The 26,969-nt window shown below is 37.3% G+C and overlaps 1 protein-coding gene and 1 non-coding gene across 18 annotated transcripts in view; one reads left to right on the forward strand and one right to left on the reverse strand.

Moving 5' to 3' along the window:
- SEC31A (SEC31 homolog A, COPII coat complex component) overlaps window positions 1–26,969 on the forward strand; it is a 74,598-nt gene that overhangs the window by 42,300 nt on the left and 5,329 nt on the right. For 6 of the 17 annotated variants that reach the window (XM_036411770.2, XM_045571186.1, XM_036411809.2 and 3 more), the window contains 10 exons: window positions 1,005–1,150; window positions 2,371–2,544; window positions 8,805–8,978; window positions 11,564–11,656; window positions 12,373–12,499; window positions 15,203–15,541; window positions 19,672–19,710; window positions 21,437–21,495; window positions 23,111–23,374; window positions 25,855–25,974. In XM_036411770.2, coding sequence (XP_036267663.1) covers window positions 1,005–1,150; window positions 2,371–2,544; window positions 8,805–8,978; window positions 11,564–11,656; window positions 12,373–12,499; window positions 15,203–15,541; window positions 19,672–19,710; window positions 21,437–21,495; window positions 23,111–23,374; window positions 25,855–25,974 — 1,535 coding nt within the window. The remainder of the gene's footprint in view (window positions 1–1,004; window positions 1,151–2,370; window positions 2,545–8,804; window positions 8,979–11,563; window positions 11,657–12,372; window positions 12,500–15,202; window positions 15,542–19,671; window positions 19,711–21,436; window positions 21,496–23,110; window positions 23,375–25,854; window positions 25,975–26,969) is intronic. The other 11 variants (XM_036411844.2, XM_036411868.2, XM_036411858.2 and 8 more) reach the window with 8 other exon arrangements.
- LOC118709886 lies at window positions 6,336–6,443 on the reverse strand. Its single transcript, XR_004985184.1, has one exon. It is a non-coding gene; the product is annotated as a U6 spliceosomal RNA (small nuclear RNA).

The following is a 26,969-nucleotide window of genomic DNA, read 5'->3' on the forward strand; positions in this document are numbered from 1 at the left end:
GAGTTGGGCACTAGTCATCATCATTATTACTATTATTCTAAAATATATTTTTATTGATTTCAGAGAGGAAGAGAGACAGAGATAGAAACATCAATGATGAGAGAGACTCATTGATCGGCTGCCTCAGCCACTGGGATCAAGCCTGAAACCCGGGCATGTGCCCTGATGGGGAATTGAACCCTGACCTTTTGCTTTATAGATGGGTACTCAACCACTGAGCCACACTGGCTGGGCCTAGTCATTATTTTTAATAATATTGTTTAATGATTTTGGTTTCAGACAGACATGTCTTAGAATCTTGCCTTTGCTGCTTATTAGTTGTACAAACTAGTCAAAATTACTTTCTAAGCTTTATTCTACTCATACGTAAAATGGCATATAATCAGCTTACTTAATATTATCTTGATAAAATTAATAATTATAACATTTGAGTAGAAATTACTGTTGAGCACCATGACTAAACTGGTGGCTAAGGAATAATATTATTTGTAAGAACAGAAATTTCAGGCTGCTTAGTATAAGAAGGAACAGCATTTTGCTACCTGGAAAGTATTATAAGATTATGAACATTATAAGAGATTAATTTTATTATTACAAGTAATTCATAGTAATCATAGCTGTCATTGATGTTTATTTCAAATATGCCATATTTTTTACTGCTGCTTACAAAAGCGTCTGATGTGATAAAATGGAGTAAAATGTGATAAAAATGCAATTTTTCTGTACAAATATTGTTTTCATTTATTTTTTTCTAATGTACATCTGTTCAATAAGTAGGCATGGAATCTTAAGAAGTTGTTCATTATACAGAGTTTGTCACACACTTTCTCATTCCTTTGACAAATATTTACTGAGCATTTATATAATAGTTATTTTGTTTCTACCTACTACTTACTGGCTGTGAAGTTTAATCCTTATTTCTGGAAATGATATTGGGCTGCTCATGATCTCATATACAGATTGCCTTGGGTATAATCGTATTTTGTTTTCCTCTTGATCTATAGATCTTTTGGGAACCAGGCTTGAAAGTGAAGGTGATAGCCTCCTGCAGACTCAGGCATGTCTCTGCTATATTTGTGCAGGGAATGTAGAGAAATTAGTTGCATGCTGGACTAAAGCTCAGGATGGAAGCAACCCTTTGTCCCTTCAGGTTAGTATCTTTGAAACTAAACTAAAAGGATGCTTCCTTTTCAGTTGTCCTTCACCCTACATATAGTTTAGAAATTGATTTGCTCCAGAAGTTCATTGCTTTCACCCTTATTTATATTTTAGTTCTTTTTCTGGATAGTTATGTGTATTTATTGCTGTATTTAGAGGGGCAGAGTTTGAGATGATGGGATAAGTTAAATGGGGTTGCAACTATTTGTGAGGTCAAGGTTGTTAAGGTGGCTTATTGGGGGAAGTAGGTGCAAAAACATGAAAACAACCCTTTACCTCTTTTCCTCATGCTCCTCTCTCTGCCTCTAGTGAAACTGTCTGCTTTAGGCAAAGAAAGAAGCAATGTGGGGTATCACCAGTACCAATAGAGAATCTTCATGGTTAAGGGGAAATGAAAGAGGTCAGTGTAATCCTGTGTAACATTAATACATGGACAGGGAAAAAGTAAAAAATTATTCTCAGGCACTGACTAATTATATATTTCAGTTTTGTCCCTAAGCATTTAATCAGCAGAGTCTCTTGATATTTCAGTCTAATATATATATATATCTCCCCCATGGAAAGATGTTTTTTCAGTAGTGTTGTTGTTTTAAAGATCACTCTGTTGAAACTGAAAATCTGGTAAGAAATCAAGGTTTTCCTCCTATGTGCTTCTGAGAGAAAACACTTTTGGATTTATGAAGGGCAGATAGGTAGGATATTCTTGTGCTTTATATCTGAAGTCTAGCTCCCATTTTTAAAAAATTGTTATTATCGAAGAATAACATGAGAAATTTTGGGTTAATATATTATAGTAAACCCATTTGAAGGTCATATTATAATAATACTGTTTTTATAATATATGTAAAATGAAGTGTTCTCTCATAGTTTCTCTTATACCTGCTGGAATCCAAGTTTCTGTCTTTGGACATCTAACTCTCACTTTCACTTTGGATATTTGGCTATTTTAGCTTATGAGTATCTGGCAGTTTAAGGATGTTTAGGAGAAGGTGGTAACCTATCCCCTATTCTTGAGTAGGAGACCTTCTTCCTCCTTACTTTTTCAGTTCCCTAAATGGTGGTTAGTTATCCCAGGCCTTTCTAAGAGAGATGATAGGTACTGTGCTTTTAGTTGGTTTTAGAAATCTTAGTAACTCTTTTCACTGTTTCTTCTCATACACATCTTGGAATCTTCGTCTTTCTTCTATACTCTCCTTCCTTTTTCTCATTTAGGATCTGATTGAGAAAGTTGTCATCCTACGGAAGGCTGTACAACGCACACAAGCCATGGACACTAATACTGTAGGAGTTCTTTTGGCTGAGAAGATGAGTCAGTATGCCAATTTGTTAGCAGCCCAGGGCAGTATTGCTGCAGCCTTGGCTTTTCTTCCTGAGAGCACCAACCAGGTAATTCGAATTGATTATTTTTCTCCTAATGTACGAGTATGATGAGTCCAGTACAATAGCACTCAGAATTAAACATACAAGTGGGTAGAATGTTTGGAAGGATTCAATTTCTGTCACATGACTGTAGGTGAATGTTATTGTATGACAGTTTTGTGTGTTTTTTTAATATATTTTTATTGATTTCAGAGAGGAAGGGAGAAAGAGAGAGAGAGAAACATCAATGATGAGAGATAATCATTGATCAGCTGCCTCCTACATGCCCCACACTGGGGTTACAGCCCACAAACAAGGCATGTGCTCTTGACTGGAATTCAACCTGGGACTCTTCAGTCCACAGGTCAACACTCTATCCACTGAGCCAAACAGCTACGGCTGTGTGACAGTTTTTCAAGGATCATTTTAGGTATACACAAGCTGTGTCAGATAGGATGCTCTTATAGTATAATAGAGCCCTTTGTATGGAGGGTGATAGTATTTGAGGAAAATAAATGGGAAAAGGACCAACTTTTTGTTTCTTAAGCCAAATGCTAAGTCTGTCCACAAGTATCTTTCTAGGAATTTTCCATATTGAAAAGCTATACCTGTTAATACTTAGACTAGTGGGCTGTAACTTAAAAATTCCCACAATGTCCATCCCAGATATTAGTCAAGAAGTTCATTCGATGTGCCATTTCAGTCTGATACCATTTCTGGGCAAGTATGTTTTTAAGTATTCAAGACAGGAGAACTATATTACATTCCTAATTTATTTTCCTTAGTTGGTGTGTAATAACACTCAGATTTTTCATTGTATTGGTTTTAATTCAATTCAGTTAGTAATTGAGGATCCAGTGATGAGCAAAAGTACCAAGATCCTTTTCCTGGGGGAGTTTTCAAACTCAAAATGACTGTGGATAAATGAACACGAAATTCCAAAAGTGCAGAGTGCTGTGGTAGAGGTAGTGCTGTGGGAACACACAAGAAAGAAACCTAAAATCCATAATGGGGCATGGGTGAGAATCAGGATGGGATTTGAGGAAAGTATTTTGGTTTTGTAATTTATAAGCATTTAGAAAAATATGTTTTTATTAATTTCAGAGAAGGGAGAGGAAGAGAGATATAGAAACATCAATGATAAGGAAGAATCATTGATTGGCTGCCTCCTGCATGCTCCCTATTGGACCAGGAATTGAACCATGACCTCCTGGTTCATAGGTTGATGTTCAACCATTGAGTCACACCAGCTGGGCTGAGGAAAGTTTTTATAACCACAATGTGTGTGTGCACCTTATTTTTGAGTTTTGCAGATATTTTTTCTCTATACTTTTTTTTTTTTTTTTTTTTTTTTTTTTTACTGTGTATGAATTAGTCTGTGGTTTTTAATATTATTTTTTAAATCTTTATTGTTGAAAGTATAACATGTCCCCTACCCTCCACCCCCCATTGACCCCTTCTAGCCCACCCCAGGCCTTCACCACCCTAATGTTTGTGTCCATAGGTTAATCATGTATGCATATAAGTTCTTTGATTGATTTCTTCTCACCCTCCCCTGTCTTTTTATTGTAATCTTTATTCTGTTTTAATGAATTTTTTTTTTTAGTTAAAATTGTTTTTAGTATTTTGTCTGTGTTAGGGAATTATCAATAAACTAGAGGCCCATGCACAAAATTTGTGCACTGGGATGGGTCAGGGTCTCCCTCAGCCTGGCATGTATCCCCTTGCACTCTAGGAGCCCACTGGGGGAATATCCTTGAGGGAGCAGGACTAAGCCATCAGTTGGATATCCTTAGCACTGCTGAGGAGGAAGTAGAGGCTCCTGCGACTGCTACTGCACTCTGGCTGAGCAGTGCTCCCCCTGTGGGTGGGCACTGATCATTGAGCATCTGCTTCCTGATGGTCAGTGCATGTCATTGCGACTGTAGTTCTGCCGTTTGGTCTATTTGGATATATAGGACTAGAGGCCCGGTGCATGAAAATTCTTGCACTGGAGGGGGGTTTCCTCAGCCCAACTTGCCCCCTTTCACAGTCCTGGAGCCCTCGGGCGGAAGGCAATCTGGTGATCAGTGGAAGGTGATGCCCCCATCACACCTCTGCAGCTGCCACTGCCAGCAGCGCAAGCCTCGACCGGCCCAGGTTACCTGAGCCTGGGTGGCCCTGGGAGGCTGGACCGCCGCCATCTGAGGCTTGCCTGCGCCTGGGGCCGACCCTGGGCAGCTGGGGGGCTGAAGGGAATGGGGGACTCTGGAGGCAGGTGTGTGGAGCAGTAGGACCTGTCTGGGGGTAGGCGTGGCCCTGCTGTGCACCTGCCACCCAGGCACGGCTGAGGGGACTGGGTGTCGCCATCTTTTGGCTGTGAATGCTGCCATCTTTGAGGGCATGGCGGTCAATTAGCATATTCCCTCTAGGTGCCACCATCTTTATGAAGGCATGATGATCAATTAGCATATTTCTTCTTTATTAGATGGGATTTCATTGAGTAAAAACACTTAACATCTGGGTTCCAGGACTGTGGTGGTATGATTCTGCAGTTGTTTTTTTATTTTTTAATATATTTTATTGATATTTTACAGAGAGGAAGGGAGAGGGAGAGAGAGTTAGAAATATGGATGAGAGAGAAACATCAATCATCTGCCTCCTGCTTACCCCCTACTGGAGATGTGCCAACAACTAAGGTACATGCCTTTGACCGGAATCGAACCTGGGACCCTTGAGTCCACAGGCCGACACTCTATCCACTGAGCCTAACAGGTTAGGGCTGCAGTTGGTTTTATATACACTTACATGTAGAATACAGCTCATGTTTTCTAAATTTTTAATAAACATATTAGGTAGAATAGAAACTTAATCTTTATGATGATTTCAGAGAGGAAGGGAGAGGGAGAGAACGATAGAAATATCAGTGATGAGAGAACTAGAAATTGAGCCTGCAACCTGGGCATGTGCCCCTGACCAGAATTGAACTTGGGACCTTTCAGGCTGCTAGTTGATGCTCTAACCCAGCGTTTTTCAACCGCTGTGTGCCGCGAGATGTTGCCTGGTGTGCCGTAGGTGCAGACAAGACAAGAATTTTATAATTTTTCACTATTTTGTTTACTTAATATTTCATAATAAAGTAATTATAAAATACTTTCTTTGTGTTTATTTGATTCCTATTCAAGAGAATTACTTTATATATAGTCAATATAGGCACAGAGTTAAATTTTTTAACATTTTCTAATGGTGGTGTGCCTTGTGATTTTTTTCATGAAACAAGTGTGCCTTTGCCCAAAAAAGGTTGAAAAACACTGCTGTAACCACTGAGCAAATCAGCAAGGGCTTGATGAATTTGACTTAAAAGTTTTATATGACTTTTTACTTAATACAGTCTCATTTAAAAAAAAAATATCATTTAGAGGGGAAGAAGGTGATAGGGTGCAGGGGGAGGGAGAGAAAGAAACATAAACATTGATTAGTTGCCTCCTACATGCACCCAACTGGCGTCTCCTGCATGTGCCCTGACCAGGTGGGGGATTGAACCCACAACCTAGGTATGTGCTCTGACTAGGAATCGAACCTGCAACCCTTCAGTGTACAGGCTATGTTCCAATCAACTGAGCCACACCAGTTGGATAGGTCTCATTTTTATGTTATTGGAAGGCAGCTATGCTCACCACTATACCACCAACGCAGCTTTCATTTTTATGTTATTGAGCTAGAAGATGCTTTTATTTTAAGATTAACTTAATCTAATCTAAGATCTTTACATCTTCTAGCCTTAGAATTAAACTGTTTATTTTTAATACTGTTTATAATCACATACATTTTCTTTCTTTTTTAATGTGGAACGCTTCATGAATTTATGTGTCATCCTTGCACAGTGGGCCGTGCTAATCTTCTCTGTATCATTCCAATTTTAGTATATGTGCTGCCAAAGTGAGCACCACATACATTTTCTATACAGTAGGTCCTCAGATTACGTCGGAGATCTGTTCCTGTGGTGCGACGTAATGCTATTTTCATTGTAAGTCGGAACCTACCTATATAAGCAGCTATGTCACTCACATGGAGCACGGACACAGCAGTAATGAAGCGAAACAGTAAAAATATTTAAAAGAAAGATAATTCCTGACCTTGTGGTAAATAAATAATAAAAAACATAAAGCACATATGTACATATGTTGAAATGACAGAACTTTTTTTTTTTTTAAATGGAAGATGGCGATGTGACCACAAAACAATATATATCAAGTCCGACATAACCCAAGGACTGCCTGTACATTATTCTTTATGGCTTTCTTTGGACTTGTTAAAGAATGTTTTTTTATATAAATATAATCTTAATGTTTCTTCCTCCTATGTATCTCATACCCTTAGTATTTTCTGGGGAATATGTCCTGAGATTTTTTTGATATCATCATAGTATGCAGTTACCCTCCATAAAAGACAATAAAGAATAACTAAAATGTCTCAATGACATGAACTTATAGAAATCTATAATTTTAAAGATATTGAAATGAATTCTTGCTGAAACAGTTTAACATTCCCTTTTTGTTGTTAATATAGAACATATGTATAGTCAGCTCATACTGTAGATCTGCATAATTATAGATCTGTAGAAGTTTCTTTGAGTTTGACATCTTATTTCAAACGTATTTTTTTAAATATATTTTTATTGATTACAGAGAGGGAGAGAGAGAAAGAAATATCAATGATGAGAGTCACTGATTGGCTGCCTCCTGCATGCCCTCCACCCCCACTAGGGATTGAGCTTGCAACCCAGGCATGTGTCCTTGATTGGAATCGAACCAAGGATCCTTTAGTTCACAAGCCAACACTCTATCCACTGAGCCAGGGCTCAAATATCTTTTTAAATTAACTTTTATCTCTTTCTTAGAGCATCATTTTCTTTCATCACCATCTTTAGCAGTTGATTCTCTTTGGGACCTTTTTTCCCTACAAAGAAACAAAGTTATATTTTTTAACAACTTTTGTGATTTGTGAGCATTAATCATCTATAAGAAAAGGACAGAAGAGCAGTGATGAGAAGTGACATTGATCTTGCATGCCACCATGTGGTCAGCATAATTCAAATCACTGCGTCAGTTACATTACAAGTTACACTATGTATAATGGACCTTTGGTGTCAAGTCTTGAGTATTAGAATGATGTCAAAACCTAATGTGCCAAGGTCTATCTGTGTGTATATATATAAAAGCTATATATAAAAGCTTAAACGACCATTATGACCAAATGACCAGAATGACTGAAACGACCGATTGACTAGTTGCTATGATGCCCACTGACCACCAAGAGGCACATGCTTAATTCAGGGCAGCTCCCAGTCTGGCCAGCCCCCCTATCAGTCCCGATTGGGGGACTGCTGGCCAACCTCCTGTGGCCCTGCCCACCCACCCTCCTGGCTCCCTCATGGGCCTCGATTGCTGACCAGGTTGAGGGATCCCACTTGTGTATGAATTTGTGCACCATGCCTCTAGCTATAAAATATACAGCGTATGAACAGATATATGAATAATCAAGCTTGCAGTCAAACCTCATCTCTAGCAATTCAGTTCTCAGCCAAGTTATTCATGGAAAAAATGTCTTGGTTGTTGAACAAAACTTTGGATCTCCATTCTACAACTCATTCATGTTGATATCTGTATGATCAGTCATGAGTTTCTCAGGGAACAAACAGAGGAGAGAATGTGCAATTATGAGTCAGTTTACTGTTAAACTTTCATTATTAATATCTCAGGAAATTGTGCTATGAATATTTTTATTTTTGTTGCTGCTGGGGTTATTTTTCTTTTTAAATTTTATCCCACTCTTTGCTTGTCCCTTTCCCTCAACCCAGACCATCAACCTCCTTCACCCTTGCCCTGGCCTGCTGGCCTGCTCTGCCCCTCCTGCCATGGGACAAGGTGAAAGGCTGAAAAGGACAGGCCAGACAGTATCCGAGGTCAGCATTGGGGATCAGGTGACCCTGCCAGGAGGTCTGTTGCTGCTTGTTATTATTTAATACCTATAATAAGTCACCCTGAGTCCTAACAAGGTTAGTGATAGCAACAGAGTGAAAAGGAAAATTGTGAGAACAAAGTAGAGGTCTGGAGCAGATTAATTCAATTTACATTACTTCTAGTGGGAAAAGAATGAATCAGTTTTTGAACAGTTCACTTCTACAAATTGCTTTTCAAACAAGGTTGAGAACCAAGGACCACTGTACTTGAAAAAAATCAACATACTGTCATATATTAGGGTGAACTCTAACAATTTGCATTGTTTTCTTCCATTGCTTCTTATAGCCAAATATTGTGCAGCTTCGTGACAGACTTTGCAGAGCACAAGGAGAGCCTGTACCAGGACAGGAATCACCTCAAGTACCTTATGAGAGACAGCATCTGCCCAAGGGCAGGCCTGGACCAACTGCTGACCACACACAGATTCCAAGAGTTCCAACTCAACAATATTATCCCCATGTGAGTGAAATAGTCCAGATGAAGTAGGAACATTTATGTATTTCTGTTCAAATTGGTGGTTTTAGCTTGTTGGGTTAAGAGACCTTATATGCTATGATAAAACTAGACAACATATTGTTTTAATAGTACATTTTATATTCTTCAAATATTTAAGATGTCCTTTTATTTATTTATTTTAGCATGTTTTGTTTTTTTTAATTAGCCTTTAATCTAGTCCAATGGACTATATTTCAGATATACATTTAAGTTCTCTAGGGATATTTCTTTTTTTTCATCACTCAAACTTTCCTTACACATGTACATTTATTCTTAAAAGTAAAGTGGTGGCAACAATTTTGTGGTTAATTTTAGAAAATAGTCTTTTTTGAGTGTTCTTTTCTGAATCATTAGTGTAGGTTTACTGTGTCTTCTGTATCAGCATAATGAGTATTGAGAATACACACTTTTTGGGGGGACAACTTGGATATTACATAAAAGTGAGTAACCAAAGGTTCATGAAGTTGTAGTTCACCGTGGATGTGAAAATGATTAAATATTTGTATTAATGAATTAAATTAAAATTGCCAAAAGTTTAGTGGCATAAAATGTGTCCCTTATTGTCTTTTACTATTTCATGTAGAGACTTATATTTCTAGACCATCAAATAACCTTAGTGTTCTTAAAGGAAAGGTATATTTTCATAAGTAATAAATGCTCTTGATTAAAAACAAAGTTAACAGGTAGATGGCCTTTTTTTTTTTTTTTTTTTTTTTTTTTACTATGCCATTTTAAAATAGAACAGATTGCTAATAGAATTGACAGAGTCTTTTCTTTTTTTATTTTTAAAAATATAATTTTATTGATTTCAGAGAGGAAGAGGGGGAAGAGAGAAAAAGAGAGTGATAGAAACATCAGTGATGAGGGAGAATCATTGATTGACTGCCTCCTGCATGCCCTCCACTGGGAATCAAGCCTGAAACCTGGGCATGTGCCCTGACCTGGTATCAAACTGTGATCTCTTGGTTTATGGGTCAAAGTTCAACCACTGAGCCACACTGGTTGAGCGGCAGGGTCTTTCTTACATTTCATTGTAGCAAAGTAAATATAAAAATCATGAAAATTTAAAAGAAATCAAATCTTGCTATTTGGTCTATTATACTTTTTTTGGTGAATATGTAAATCAAGATAGATTACATTTGGTAACTAGAGTACTCTCTGTTTTAACAGTTTTGTTGTTTATTCATTTGACATATTTATTGAGAGCCTACTGTGAGCACCTGTCCTTATTCTACCTGTTAGAGGTATATTGGTAAATAAAACAGGTTTAATTCTTCACTTTTGTGGAGATTAAGACTAACTTGGAAAGTCTATGACAACGGTAAGGCAAATCAGGTGATTGCTGGGAAAACTGTGAGGTGGAGAGATCAAGTAATGAACCAGAGTTTTAAGACATAATTTTTCACTATTGTGTGGCTAATTAATTGGCAGTTTGGACTAGAACTTCTAAGCAATGTGAGTTGGATCACACTGTCTCTCAGATCCTGAAGTCGTAAGACATCCTGTACATGGGGAGAAGAGAGTATTTACTCTTTATGTCCTTGGACTTATCTGTCTTTCTAGGAAAACACAAAAACATCAGGACTTTTGTTTTGCTTTGATTTAGCAGTCTTATACTTTTAAGAAAAGAAAGACAAGTTCAACCATAAACTAAGCAGTAATTTCCTTGACTAAAGCTTATGCTATGCTGAATGAGGACAGTGGCTTAAAGTTTTAAGGAATGTTTACTGGCCGGAGTAAAGGGTTGAAAGGGAGACCAGATTCTTAGGAGTTCTACTCCCACTTCCACCAGCACACCCCTGCTATTAGTTATTTATGTACTGGAGTATCTCCAAAGATTTACTTACACAAAAGATTTTGATGGCTCAAAAAAGTACTGAAAACCTCTGGACTCTGGGGTAAGCAACATGGAATAGTGAAGCAGACACTAGTTTGGGAATTAGGAGACCTTGAATCAGTCCTAACTCCTTCACCAGTGAGTCGTATGGCCCTCCATTTCTCTGAGCTTTGATTTTCTTGATGGTAAAGGGTGGGGATTAAACCAAATATTCTTTAATATTCTCTGTATGTTCCTAAGCCTCATATGGGACTAATTTTGTTTTTGTGGCTCTAATGAAATCTAGAAAAGGGAATTTACAGCTGAACTAATAATAGTAGCATGAATGCTATTAATGCTTCAAAATAAGTTTTTTTATTCAGTTATCTTTTTTCTCAGAATGTCTTCTTTCTATCCCTACTTACAGGACCTAGCTTTTCCCCTCTTATTCTTGACACTTGAATGGCATTGTTCTTTGTGCTTTGATTTTGGTTTCCATATTGATTTTTCCACTGCTTCCCTCCCCTTGTTTTATTGTGAATGTGTGTTTTTCTTTTGGAATCCCAGCTACCTTGAAAGCAGTTGCCTGACTAATAATGCTGTCTTGCCACTCTTAATGTTTTGCTTTGCATATGGCTGTTAATGCCTTTTGGGTTTTGTGTTTTTTTTTTTCTTCTTTTAACATTTTCATTTTTTTTATTTTCTGTGATTGGTGTTTCTTTGTTCAATTCAGGTTAGAATTGCCCCTACTGTCACTACCTGGAGTAACAAAACTCCTACCGCCCTTCCCAGACATCTACCTGCTGCCTCTCTCTCTGACACACAGGTATATCCTTCATTATTCCTCTTAGAGCAGAATTCTGCTCACCTAAATATATATAGTTATATATTCTATTCACCTAAATATATATATAGTTATATATTCTCTACCCCCCTTTCTCAAGTTTCCCTCTCCCTTCAACTGCTTATTGCATTTGAATGCTTTTATGATGCAAGAAGCAGTTTTAGCATAATTAATTTATTTTCTTATTCCTCTTTCCTCCTTTGCAATTCTAAATTGCCTTGAGTGAGAAAAACATCAATCAACTTTCTAACAATGGTTTAAATCTAATTTCACTGAAGATTTTCACTTTCCTTTTCTCTTTCTTTCTACCTTTTTTTTGAGCATTGCAGAAATTGAAGAAAAGCAGCCTTCCCTTGTGGCATTTATACTTACATTTTCAAAGTATGGAATAGTGTGGATGGAATATGTAGAGATGGAAAATCCTGGAAACTCATAAATATCAGTGACACTATTTTATGAGGCTATTAGTATCTGTAATCATTCATTGCAATTATTACTTTGAACCTGTCTGATCTTTAAACTACTCAGAATGTGTTGCTCAGAAAATGTGCTCTGAAGAAGGTAGAATGTGCAAAATGAATTTTTCTTACACAATAAAGAATTTTTTAATAGAATTCCATTTCGGAGATTATAAATCCATCGGGTAAGATTCTTGGTTCCAAATGTAATCCTTATTTTACCATATTCTCATTTCTTAGGGAGAAAATCCTCCACCTCCAGGTTTCATAATGCATGGAAATGTTAACCCAAATGTTGCCTCAGCTCAGCTTTCCACATCTCCGGGCCATATGCACACCCAGGTACCATCTTATCCACAGCCACAGCGTAAGTAGTGACCCTGAGTCCTTTCACAGTAGCATGTCTTATCTAATATAGTAACTATTTACTTTGAGGCTCCAAAGCCATGATCAAGTCAATTTTAACAAAGAAAGAAAGAACCAATGTATGTAGGGCCCAAGTCCAAGCTGTAGAGAAACATGGTTTTCTCTAGGAAGCATCCTGAATCAACATGCTAGCAAATAGCTCCTGTCAGTCTTTTCAGAATACTTGGCTCCTGTTCCTGAGCCTTTATTAACACCTGCTAAAGAGGGTCAATTATCCCATGATCTAGTACAAAAAAAAATAGACTTTTAGAAATTATTTGGTACATATTCTTTTCTTTCAGGGAAGATGACACAAACCATTGTTGGAAAAATGGTTCCAAGGGACATTTGTTGTAGTTTTTCACTTTATTTTTTTAAGAAATAGGCTTTATTTTTTTTTAGAGCAATTTTAAGTTTACAGCAAAATTGAACGGAAAGTACAGAAGGTTCCAAATATACCACCTGCCCACCACCACTGAAACTTCCCACACTGTTGGCATCCTGCACCATAGCAGTACATCTATTACAGTCATTGAGCCTACACTGACATATCTTTATCATCCAAAATATTTTAGGGTAAAAAACCCTCACCTGAGGGTATGATTAGAGAGAGGAAGGGAGAAAGAGAAACATCAGGGTGAGAGAGAAACATCGATTGGTTGCCTCCTGTACACATCCCGACTAAGGATCATACACAACCTAGATATGTGATCTGACTGGGAATCAAACCCTCAGCCTTTTGGTGTACGGGATGATTCTTCAACCAACCAAGCCACCTGGCCATGGTCCTTCTGTAAATTTTGACAAATGTATAATAATGACGCATATTCACCATTGGCTAACCACCCCCCAGGAAAATATTTGTCTTTGGAAAGTAATATACCACCACTATTTTAAAATTTAAATAAGCAGAAAATAGAAGTCTGAGAGGGGAAAATTATCCTATATCATAAAAGGCTAATATGCAAATTGTCCCCTTGACTGGGAGTGTGATAAGGGGGTGGGCCTGGCCAGCCATCCACCTGCAGCCACTCCCCCCAGCCAGCCCCACTCCTAATTGCCTCTCCCACCCTGCCCCTATTGGAGGCAGCCTGCCAACCGCCCATAGCCTCTTTCCACAGCCAGCCTTGACCTCAATCAGCCCGCCCACCCTGATTGGGGGTGGGGCAGCCCACCAGTTACCCTCGGCCCCTCCCCCTTGCCTGCCCAATTGGCTGGATTCCACCCGTGCATGAATTTATGCGCTGGGCCTCTAGTGACTAAATAACTATTGCAAAAACAAAAGGGCATTACCTACGAGCTACTCTTTATTTTATTTTTTTAATATATATTTTATTGATTTTTTACAGAGAGGAAGAGAGAGGGATAGAGAGTTAGAAACATTGATGAGAGAGAATCATCAATCAGCTGCCTCTTGCACACCCCCTACTGGAGATGTGCCCGCAATCAAGGTACATGCCTTTGACCGGAATCGAACCTGGGACCTTTCAGTCCGCAGGCTGACGCTCTATCCACTGAGCCAAACCGGCTTCGGCCTACGAGCTACTCTTAATGAGCACATTCTGTGCTAATGTGAATGTTCTTAACATGGATACAACTTTTTACTCAGTGTGAAAGTGCTATCTTCAGAACCAGGTATGGTTCTACTGGATTCACTCTATACAGGTTCATATCTACCTTGGTCACACAGAATGTGATGAAATTAAGATCCCTTATTTGAGTTCAGTTCACTGCATAAAAATATCAGTTGGCTGCCTGATTACTTACTAGCAAACTATGTACAGTATATGGAATATTATGTAGTAACTAGAGGCCTGGTGCATGAAATTCGTGCACTCTCGCAGTCCTGGAGCCCTTGGGAGATGTCCAACTGAGGGCATCTCCGCAAGGAGTGGACCTAAGCTGTCAGTCAGACATCTTTAGTGCTGCTGCAGAAGTGGGAGAGGCTCCTGCCACTGCTGGTGTACTCGCCAGCCATGAGCCCAGCTTCTGGCTAAGCGGCACTCCTCCTGTGGGAGTGCACTGACCACCAGGGGTCAGCTACTGCATTGAACGTCTGCCCCCTAGTGGTCAGTATGCATCATTGCGACCGGTCGTTCTGCTGTTCAGTCGATTTGCATATTAGCCTTTTATTGTATAGGATGATAAGTAATTTCTCTTTGGATGTATAATTCCTCCATGGTTCCATCTGGTGGCTAGTAGGTGTCACTGCAATCTTTTCACAGGAACAGGAAGTCTCAGTAAAGAGTTTAGTCTTTTTAAAAATTTATTTTGAGTTTTAAATTTACTTTTAAGTTACAGTTGATATATAATATTATATTAGTTCCAGCATAGTGACTAGACATTTATATATCTTATGAAATGATCCCCCTAGAAAGTCTAGTATAGAAAAGGATCTGTCTTGCAGTTCTTGGTTCTGATGTTTCAAAGATTTTCATAATCCACACCAACCTGAAGGTAGCAGGTTTCAGATATGGGATCCAATGACTTTGTATATTTAGGCCATCTAAGTTACCAAACCTAATATAAGTGTTCATGTTTGGCTGTAACTTGTTAAAAGAAGAAGAATAAAAACAGTTTTCATAGAATGAGAAAATTTTGGTTTTCTGTTGCTCTGAATAAACTTGTGACTAATGAAAATTTTTATTTCTTCTCCTTGGTATAGCTTATCAACCAGTCCAGCAGTATTCCTTCGGAACAGGGGGGTCAGCAACGTATCGACCTCAGCAGCCTGCTGCTGCTTCTGCTTCAAACGCTTACCCTAACACCCCTTACATACCTTCTGCTCCTTCCTATTCTGGGCAGTCTCAGCTGTATGCAGCACAGCACCAGGCCTCTCCACCTACCTCCAGTCCTACTGCTTCTTTTCCCCCGCCCCCTTCCTCTGGAGCATCCTTCCAGCATGGCGGACCAGGAGCTCCACCATCTGCAGCTTATGCACTACCTCCTGGAACAACAGGTACACTGCCTGCTGCCAGTGAGCTGCCTGCGTCCCAAAGAACAGGTCTGAGCTTGAAAGGGATTTGGTTTGGCTCCCTCCTTTATTTTTTCATGCACACATGGGTGGATGGAGGGGAATTATTTCTGTTTGTATACTGGACAATGTGAGATGTTAAATAAGCTTTTCTAAAACTATTTCAAAACTATTTCAAAAAGTGATCTTCTCCCATAATGAATAGTTACTGGAGGAGGAAAGCTTTAGAACTTCAAAAGGATAAGAGTATATAATTTACATTGAATTCAAAGTCAGTGTAAGAAATTTTTTGTCAAAATAAATGGTGATTGGAATCATATTTAATACATACTATTTTTTTTTTTTTACTAGAGCAAAGCTATGCTCTATGTTCTTATGAGAATTTTTCAATTTTTAAAATTATTTGTGCCTTAAATTCACTCATGGAGATTAAACAGTACAGAGTCTTAGTGAGGTTGTATAAATTTTATTTTATTTTTTATTTTTAATATTTTTTATTGATTTTTTACAGAGAGGAAGAGAGGGGGATAGAGAGTTAGAAAACTCGATGAGAGAGAAACATCGATCAGCTGCCTCTTGCACACCCCTTACTGGGGATCAAACCTGCAATCACGGGCATGTGCCCTGACTGGGAATTGATCCATCAACCTCTTGTTGCATGGGTCTATGATCAACCACTGAGTAATACCAGTGGGTCAATCAGTATTATTTAAATAGACGAGGAAATCTGAGTTTTCTAGAAGTTGTAATATGGTCTCATAGTTATACTGTAATAGTCTCCAAGTTGAGATACAAACCGAGGTCTCTTAATCTTCAAAGCCACGTTCATTATTTTTTACTATATTATCTAGTCCTAATGTGATAGAAATAGCTATGAGGACTGGAATTAGAAAAACCATGTTGCAACATGTTTCAGGCATTTATTACTTCATTATCTAAGTTAAATATTTGCATGGTTATCTTTTTCTTCTTAAGCAAAAGTGCATTTGGCTATGAGATAAAGTCTTTGCTTATGTACAAAGTAACAGAATGTTCTAACCTGGCTGAAAAGCAGAGTGACTTTTAGGAGGAAGAAGCCAAACAAACTTTTTCAGTATCCAGCATGTACCAAGTTAGCTGCTTTGTTACCTCTTGCATGTTAATAGTCCCTTCTATTTTAATTAACAGTTATAGCTTTATCATATTTTATTTTTTTATTTCCTAAAATTTTTGCTTAGGTTATATAAGTGATTGTGACTGAAAATTTTATCTTTGTTATCATGTGTCTTAAATCATATTATGGTTCCCTGTAGGATTTAGGAATTCTGCTTTTCCATTGGATGATTTTAAAAAAATATATTTTATTAATTTTTTGCAGAGAGGAAGGGAGAGGGATAGAGAGCTAGAAACATTGATGAGAGGGAAACATTGACCAGCTGCCTCCTGCACACCCCCTACTGGGGATGTGCCTGCAACCAAGGTACATGCCCTTGACCAGAATCAAACCTGGGACCCTTCAGTCCGCAGACTGACGCTCTCTCTACTGAGCCAAACTGGTTTCGGCTCCATTGGATGATTTTTGACAGATACTAGGATTTTCAAACCCTTTGACTATTAGTGAATCACGAAGTAATGTGCCTACACTCACAGAAACTAATGTTGTAGTCATCACAAAATTCATTCAGTAAATTATTTTTAAAAATACATTTTTATTGATTTTTTTTTTTTTTTTTTTTTTTTTTTTTTTTTTTTTAGAGAGAGAGGAAGGAAGGGACAGAGAGAAACATTGATGGTGAGAGAGAAACTTTATTCATGAGTTGCCTTCTGCACTGCCCCTACTGGGGATCAAGCCAGCAACCTGGGCATGTAACCTGACTAGGAATTGAACCATCAATTTTTGGTGCATGGGATGATGCCCAACCAACTGAGCAACACCAGCCAGGGCTTATTCAGTAAATTCTTTTTTTAATTTAATATATTTTATTGATTTTTTTACCAGAGGATAGGAGAGGGAAAGAGAGTTAGAAACATTGATGAGAGAGAAACATTGATCAGCTGCCTCCTGCACACTCCCTACTGGGGATGTGCCTGCAACCAAGGTACATGCTCTTGACCGGAATCGAACCTGGGACCTTTCGGTCCCATGCTCTATCCACTGAGCATTATTTAGTAAATTCTTAATGAGTGTCTATTCAGTCTGTAATCAATAGTTATTCCAAATGGAGGTTAGGAAGCAGAAAAACGACAGTGCATTTCTAGTGTACAGCACATAGCTTTGTTATAAGTTGGAACATAAAATTTGTACATGGGCCAAATTTTGCAAAGCCTTAAATGCCTAGGCAAGACTTTTACACTCATACTAGAGGCCAAGTGCACGGATTTGTGCACTGATTGGCTCTCTCAGCCTTGCCTGTGCCCTCTCTCAATCGGGATGCCCAACCAACTTTGGGGGATGTTGGACTGCCAGTTTCGGCCTCATCCCTACAGGCCAGGCTGAGGGACCCCACTGGTGCATGATTCCGTGCATGGAACATCTGCCCCCTGGTAGTCAGTGGGTGTCATAGCTACCAGTTGACTGGTTGCTTAGGCTCTATATATATATATATATATATATATATATATATATATATATATTTTTTTTTTTTTTTTTTTTTTTTTTTTTTTTTTTTGCAGAGAGGAAGAGAGAGGGATAGAGAGTTAGAAAGATCAATCAGCTATCTCCTACACAACCCCTACTGGGGATGTGCCCGCAACCAAGGTACATGCCCTTGACCGGAATTGAACCTGGGACCTTTCGGTCTGCAGGCCGACGCTCTATCCACTGAGCCAAACCGGTTTCAGCTTAGGCTTTTATATATATAGCTGATAAGAAGAAAAGTTCCAGTGAAGGAGTTTGAACTGTCAAAATGGTACTTGAGGGGGGCTAATCTGGAGGTGGTCCTACAAAATAGATTGTGGGCAGCATGGCAGAATCAGAGGCAAGGAAAACAGTCCAAGGAAAAGTCATGTCATGTTTAAAGAGTATGAAAGAGATTTATCCCCATTCTGTGATTTTTTGAAAGAATAAAGATTATCTCTTTACAGTTTTATAAAAGAATCATGTTCCAGCCCTAACCAGTTTGGCTCAGTGGATAGAGCATCAACCTGTGGACTAAGGGTCCCGGGTTCAATTCTGGTCAAGGGCATGTACCTTGGTTGCAGCCACATCCCCAGGAGGGGGTGTGCAAGAGGCAGCTGATTGATTTTTTTCTCTCATCGATGTTTCTAACTCTATCCCTTTCCCTTTCTCTCTGTAAAAAAAATCAATAATATATATATATATATATATATATATATATATACACACATACATACATATATATACATACACACACACACACACAAATGTTAAATTAAAAAAAAAAGAATCATGTTTCAGATTAGACAATACTGTGTTGATTTTTTTAAATATTGACTAAAAGTATCATTGTACACATTCATAATGAATCTCCATAATACTGTCTTCTATAGCTATTCATGTTCTTCATGTAGCTTGCTTTACCTATTAAAGTATATCTCTATAACATAGAAGTCTATTTAATTGTGTTTTTAAAAAATCATATTTAAATAGTTTGAAGACATAAAAGCAAAAATATTGAAAGAGATTAAAATTATAGCTGAGACAAAACTGTGTTAAATTGATAAAAAATTTGAATAAAGATTATCTGTGCTGGAATAAAACATGCCTAATATATTTCATGGTTTGAGGTTAGGAGGATTCAGTTAGGCATATATCTGGGGGTGTGGGGGGAATTAGTAGATACATTGATTATAATATATTAGGGAGAACTCTTCTCCCCAGTAATATTTCTGAGCTTCATTGCTCAAATCATAGAAAAATAATTGATGCAAACAGGGGAAATTTATTTTAAATAAGAAGGAATAAAATTTTCTCTTAAAAGAGACAGTATAGTAAGAGGAAAAAGTGCTATTTAGGAATTGATTAGATATGACATAAATTATTTCCTTTATCTAAAAACTGACATTTCACATGACTGAATTAAAAAGTTTTATTCTCTTATAAAGTTAGTTTGTTCTTTCTGGTAGCTGAGGGAGAGAAAAGAAACAATTATAAAATGAAAAAAAGAGTTTAGAATGTCTTTGATAATACTGTTTAAGTGACTTTTACATTTTGTCTACAGAAAATCAGTCTATGCAAGACCAGGCAAATATGTTGGAAGGTGACTTGGTTATAAAATATACTTTGGAAATCTCTGAATCATTGAATTGGAATTATTAGACATCCACAATAATGCATGTGATCTTCAAAGCTGATGATATCCTAAATCTGATCAGTATCATTTAAAAAATTTGGCTTCTTAATCAGGTCTTGGAACTGATTGAATTAACATAATGACACAAATTGCTTTACATCATAAGTCATCTTTTGATATAGACATGAAGACAACAACAATACCAGGATTGTTTTAGATATGATTAAGATTAGATGGTGATGGGAGAGATTTGAATGATTAATCTATGTATGACCAAAACTTTAAGAATTTGTTAAGCAGATAGTAGCATGTGGTTTAATAGTTTGTGATTAGTTCGAGAGTTTTGAAGCTCATTTTGCATTCTGTCTCTTGTGAACTTATAGAAAATTTATTCTGTCTTTAAAATCAAGGCAGATGAATACATGCTGGGTAGAAGATCTTTTTTTAAAAAAAAAAAAGCTTGTGGCATTGTGTATTAATCACAGATTATTTGGTTTGCTAAGCAATTTTGTGGTTTAATGTCAAGGATATCAATAAAACAAGTTAGAATTCTGAAAGTAATTTATTAAAAGAGTAATTTTTGTCTTTACATATACATACATACAAAACTGGATGAACTGTAACATGATTATATTGTGATTTGGAAATTACTCTGTTTTATTTCTAGTTTGTTTTATTCCTCTTTTCTTTAAAGATACTAGCATTTAGGATGGTGAATGAATTCTGCTATTTATATCCATTTCTCATTTTAAGATGACAGATGTGTTGGTTTTGTTTTTTGGTTTTTTTCCACTTTTTCTGTCACTAGTTTTTTTGACTGGTGTGTTTTTAAAAATGTAAATTTTTATTGACTTCAGAGAGGAAGTGAGAGGGAGAGAGATAGACACATCAGTGCTGAGAAAGAATCATTGATTGGCTGCCTCCTTCACAACCCCCACTGAGGATTGAGCCCATAACCTGGCATGTGCCCTGACCGGGAATTGAATTGTGAACTCCTGGTTCATAGGTCGACACTCAACCACGAGCCATACCAGCCTGGCTACAGGTGTTTTTTTTGTTTGTTTTTGTTTTTAAAGAGGAAATTTATTAAAGTTGACAGTAGTTTAATTTTATATTTGCTTCCAGCCTGGAATTTGGGTGGTAGCATTAAAAGAATTATTATCTCAGATATTTGAATGTCCTTTTCTACTTAGTAAGTAATCCTAAGGCAAAGATAAAAAGTACTGCTGTTGCATAGTTGAGCTCTCTTTAAAAAAAAAAACAGTGTTTCTACCATGTGGATCATCTACTAATATTGAATTGCTCTTTTGGGAAATAGGAGATTAGTACTTTTATTCTTTTTTTGTATATTGAATATCAAGATATTAAAGCAGACTGTAGTCATTTATTTTTTCTTTATCGAGAATTGTTAACAGATCTTGGTTATACACCAATATAGATGTAAATACTTCACTGTTTAGCATAGCTCTTTCATTTTAGTGGCAGGGTATCTTGTCTATTAAGCCAGTGCCTTGTGATTTTTAGAGGTAATGAGTTTGAGAATCCAGGGTTACACAGTGATCCTCAGCTGATAAAACTTTTGTGACAGTTATTTTAGGATTAGGCAGAATTTGAATGTATTCTGTAATGGATACAATCTAGTTTTCTTCTTTTCAGGTTTCTAAAGGAAAATGTCCTCTGTTATCTGTTATAGGTCCTCAGAATGGTTGGAATGATCCTCCAGCTTTGAACAGAGTACCCAAGAAGAAGAAGGTACTAGAAAAAGTTATCTGTCCAGTTGCCTACAGATGGTCTGTTAATCATATAGCCACACAGAGCACACCACACTTCACTGATCCTTTTAAAGGCAAAGCTTACTGATTGATACATTTAAAGTGTATTTCAGCTTACATGTTTGAATTGGTAAGGAAAGGGAAGACAGCAGGAAACAGTATAGTGCTATGAATAAACCTCTTTGAGGAGGCAAAATATAAATTACCAACAGATCTCTTTCAACGAGTAAGAAACAAAATTTCAGGCTTCTCAAATTTTTTTAGGAGATACTTTGGTTTTAGGGCTTCAAAAGTAATCATGGACTTGGTAAATATTTTGTCTGTCACATGCAATATGAATGAAGAAATATCCTTATAGCTGAGCATTGTTTAGATATCAGACACTATTGAGCTTTTAGAGCACAAGATATTTTTCTTCTTTCTCCCCAAGCCATTTTCTTCTTTTTCCTCCTAGTGATCTCTTTCCCCCAATCCTATCTAATAAAGAGGTTAATATGCAAATTGACCATCACTTCAACATACAAGATGTGGTCAAAGGAGGCTGCCCCCATGTGGACACAAGATGGCCAGCAGGGGGTGGGGCAGTTGGGTGCGACTAGGCCTGCAGGGAGGGCAGTGGGGGTGACTAAGCTGGCAAGGGAGGGCAATTAGGGGCAATCGGACTGGCAGGGGAGCAGTTAGGCATTACCAGGCTGGCAGGGGACTGGTTCAGGGGCAATCAGGCAGGCAGGCAGCTGAGTGGTTGGGAGCCAGCAGTCCTGGATTGTGAGAGGGATCCCATATTGAAGAGGGTGCAGGCTGGGCTAAGGAGCATCCCCCTTCACCTCCTTCACAAATTTTGTGCACTGGGCCTCTAGTACAGTAATAAGAGGCCATAACATAAAATTGGGAGGCAATAAATCAGCAAGAAAACCCAAAATTTAGTTATAATCAGAAACTTAATCTACTCTGTGTGTGATTATGACAGGCAATATCCACTTACTGATGATGGCAATAGTTATTTATTCCCATCCAAGGATAATTTTCCATTTATTTTTAGAGAGAGTGGAAGGGAGGGAGGGACACACACAGAGAGAGAAACGTCAATATGAGAGAGACATCAATTGGTTGCCTCTCACACGCGCCGTGATCAGGGACAGGAATCAAACCTGCAACTGAGGTATGTGCCCTTGACCGGAGCTGAACCACGGACCCTTTAGTCCTCAGGTTGACGCTCTATCTACTGAGTCAAACTGATTAGGGCTACATTGCAGTCATATTAAACACAAACATATTTGGCATATCTGAATCTAGTATTATTAGATAAAATTCTCCAGACTTTGACATCCTCTTTAAAAAACACCATGGTTTTGGTTCTTCACTATGGGAGTAAATATGGGATCAAATGGGGAAACTGAGGTCTAGGTTTGAGCTCTTCAACCCTCTTAGCTGATTATCTCTACTTTTGTTTTACTCTATTGCATAAAATTTTGTTTGGAAATATTCTATTTAAATGTTTTTAAATCATGGAATAGTGTAACTGCCTTATTTAAATTTGAGGAAATGTTGCTATCACTTTTTTTTTATTCTTGTCTTCTATTATGATCTTTTAAAAGATGCCAGAAAACTTTATGCCTCCTGTTCCCATCACATCACCAATCATGAACCCCATGGGTGACCCCCAGTCACAGATGCTGCAACAACCTTCAGCTCCAGGTCCACTGTCAAACCAAGCTTCATTCTCCCAGCCACATCTTCCAGGTGGCCAGCCCTCCTTCCAGGGCTTACAGCAACCCCTTGGTCAACCAGGCATGCCACCATCTTTCTCAAAGCCCAATATTGAAGGTGCCCCAGGAGGTCCTATTGGAAATACCATCCAGGTAACAGTAAAAATCTCTGGAAGTGGAACAGGAGAGGGTTCTATTTCAGTAAACTTTTTTTTAATGTGTTAACTTTTATGGCTATATCTTTATTAATGAGCATGCAAATTTGGTTTCAATTTAGACAAACTGAATTAAAAATAGTAATACTTTTTAAAAGATTAGTTATGTATGTATATTATTTTTCAATTACATGGCCATATACAAACTTTCTAGAAGAGGCTTGTATATTTGCTAGTGTGTTTCCAGTAATTTAGTAATTTCAGTATATCTAATTATCGATAGTAGGCACAATTTCAGTTTAATCCATATTTGCCTTCAAAGTGGTTAAGCAGAATCTGTTTTCAAAGGTGTATCCCTTTAAATTGTAAAATAAAAATGTAATGAGTTATATCTTTTCTTATGTATGTATAAGAACTAATTATATAGAGCCTTATTTTGAATGGAGATCTAAATTTATATTTGCTTTTCACATACAAACTGCTGGTTGGCAGGATTTTATTTATTTTTATTTTTAGTAATCCTCACTTCAGGATATTATTCCATTTATTTATTTGTTTGTTTGTTTGTTTATTTATTTATTCTTTGCCCCTTTTCCCCCCCATTGATTTTTAGAGAGAGTGGAAGGGAGAGGAAGAAAGAGAGAAATATTGATGTGAAAGAGCCTCATCGATAGGTTGCCTCCCACATGCACCCTGACCAGGTCCAGGGAACCTGCAACCTTGACAGAAATCGAACCTGGGACCCTTCAGTCCACAGGTCAACGCTTTATCCATTGGGTAAAACCAGCTAGGATGATAGAGTTTTAGATGTTGAAAATTATTACATTTACATGTAACTGATTTAGACATACAAAGAAACTTTTTGATCTGTTCATGAAAAGTAAAGAGCCTGGGCCAAAGTTTAACATAAGATGAACAAATTCCTGCCCAAGTATAAAACTAGTGCTTCTGTTTTTGTCTTTGACTCATTGAAGTCAAATTTATAACGATTGTATCTCTATCGTACAAATATGCTTTTTTATTAAGAGAGTTCTGCCTAAGAAACTTCTAAATATTAAAAGTTGCATTATAAAAACCAGTATTTTGATGGAGGTAAGAGGACTTGCTTTTTTCCACAAGAACATAAGTTATAAATATGTGTTGTTAATTTTTTTTTTTTTTTTTTTTTATGATTACAAGTCTATGTTAGTTTGGGAAACTACTCAGCCACTCACTTTTGTTTAGATGTGAGTGCTCATGCTGCACTCATCTAGACTAGAACTTTAGTTACCATTGAAAGGGAGAGCTGTTAATATTCTTTTTCTTCTATCATAACCTCTTTTTCAAATATATCCCAAATCTCTCTCAACTACCTTCTTCTCAACATTTCCAGTTTGATCCATGCTACCTTTACCTCCAGTCTTAAACAATGCAGGAGCCTCAAATTGGTCCGCCAGCCTTTACTTTACCCAACTCTAATCTGGTCTTATCTCCTGTTTGCTTAAAACATTACAGCTTCCCATTGTTCTCAGGATAAAACCCAAAATATTGCACTTGTCTGTAAGGACTCAGTTCATACCACGCCTCCTGCTTCTCTGCTCTAGCAACACTGGTCTCCTTGTAGTCCCCTTGTGTCATGATCCTGCCTTTGTACATGTTCTTCCTCAGTCTGGAAACACTCCTTTCCCCACCCTCACCCATATAACTGCTTTCCTCCTGCTTATCCTTCTAATCCCTGAAGAGGGCCTTCCCTTAATTATTGTATAATAAATTTCAGTTATATTGTCTGTTGGCTTACTGCAGTTGCTATTTTACATGTAGTACTTATGACATTTTTAAACTTTCTCTTTCATTAGCCTGTAAACTCCCGAGGGCTGAGATCATTTCTGTATTGGCTCATTAATACATAACTAGTGCCTGGGCCATAATTGCCTAGTATTTTTTGAATGAATGAACTAATATATCAAAAATTTTAAAACTTATACATTCCTTCTTTGTTTGTCCATTTTTATACACAGTAACATCACGGTCTTTTCTATCCTAACCTTTGGCTTAATCTTACAGTTGGTTAGTAGCCCAATTACAACCTCTAAAAGTAAACCAAAGAATAGAAAAATGCCAGGATAAACAAAAATGAATAAATAGCTGCTCTAATTGGCCAGCTTTTTAAATGCCTTGTTCTTTTTATTTCTTACTGGCACAGCTCCACTTCTCATTGGTTAATATACAATAGTGATCAATATGTGTTCTAAAATTAATTACATACTTTATATCCAATCCTGTTTTTAAGAATCAAAGCTGTAGAAGGAGTAGCTGTGTCTTCTGTATATCTGATTTTCATTTCTACTCATCTCAGTGATTTCATATATTAAATTTCATTTAGTTTTGAATAGCCTGTCTATAAGATAGTTGGTTTCTCTGTATCGCAGAGTTTCAGGGCTTTGTGTATACAGGTAATTTCTGGTCATTTCTACTCATTTTGTGATGTATTTCTTTCAGCATGTGCAGGCTTTACCCACAGAAAAAATTACCAAGAAACCTATTCCAGATGAGCACCTCATTCTAAAGACCACATTTGAGGATCTTATTCAGCGCTGCCTCTCTTCAGCCACAGATCCTGTATGTATTTTTTCTCATATTTTGCCTAATTAAAATAAGCCTTTATTACATTTTTCTATAATTAGTGCTTAACATCTTACAAGATATATTTTAAAAGTTTCTACAAAAAAATAATAAAACTAGTAGCACTTATCATAGCTTGATATATATATATATATATATATATATATATATATATACCAAGCTATATGATATATATGTATATATCAAGCTATATGTGTGTATATATATCAAGCTATGTATATGTATATATATACACACATATGTGTGTGTGTGTGTGTGTGTGTATACACACACACATATGTATCAATGTATTTAAATACTTTTTTTATATATTTATTTAATCCCCCATGGTGGGTAGAGTTATCAACTTCATTCTATAGGTGAGGAGATTAAGGCAGAAAAGCAGTAAGTAACAACCAAGGTCCGAGCCAACATTCAAACCAAAGCTGGCTCCAGAAGTTATGCTCTCAACCACTGTGTGTACTGCTTCTCATCAGCAAACCTCATGCTTGGCACATCAATAGAACAGAGTAGTGGTATGCAGGAAATTCAGACATGGATCTCTTTCCCAGTTTACATCGAAGATTTTAAAAGTAGGTAATCTTATATATAACTGCAAAGATCTTAAAAAATAGTTAAATGTTGTAGATATTGGAGTCATATTCATAGTTAAAGCCAACTCATTTTATATATTTCATTTACTTAAAGGATGCCTGTGGATTGGCAACAACAAAAACTCCACAATGCCAGTTTTGTTTTACATGAAATTTCATTTTCTGCCAACAAACATTGAATAGACTTACTTAGCCACTGGCCACTTGTCTGCTTGAAAAACAGCTTCTGGAATTTGTTGTTTCATCAACATTGAGTATTAATGTGTGCAGCCTTCTGCTGGTCTTTTGGAAAGCTATTCCCTGAACTCAAAGTGTTAGGAAAGCAGAGGCAGGGAAGGTTTAATGTAAACCTAGTGTCTGACTTTTTTTTTAAGTTCT

The sequence above is a fragment of the Pipistrellus kuhlii genome, unplaced genomic scaffold (assembly GCF_014108245.1).
Source record: "Pipistrellus kuhlii isolate mPipKuh1 unplaced genomic scaffold, mPipKuh1.p scaffold_m20_p_1, whole genome shotgun sequence".
NCBI classification, from domain to species: Eukaryota; Metazoa; Chordata; class Mammalia; order Chiroptera; family Vespertilionidae; genus Pipistrellus; species Pipistrellus kuhlii.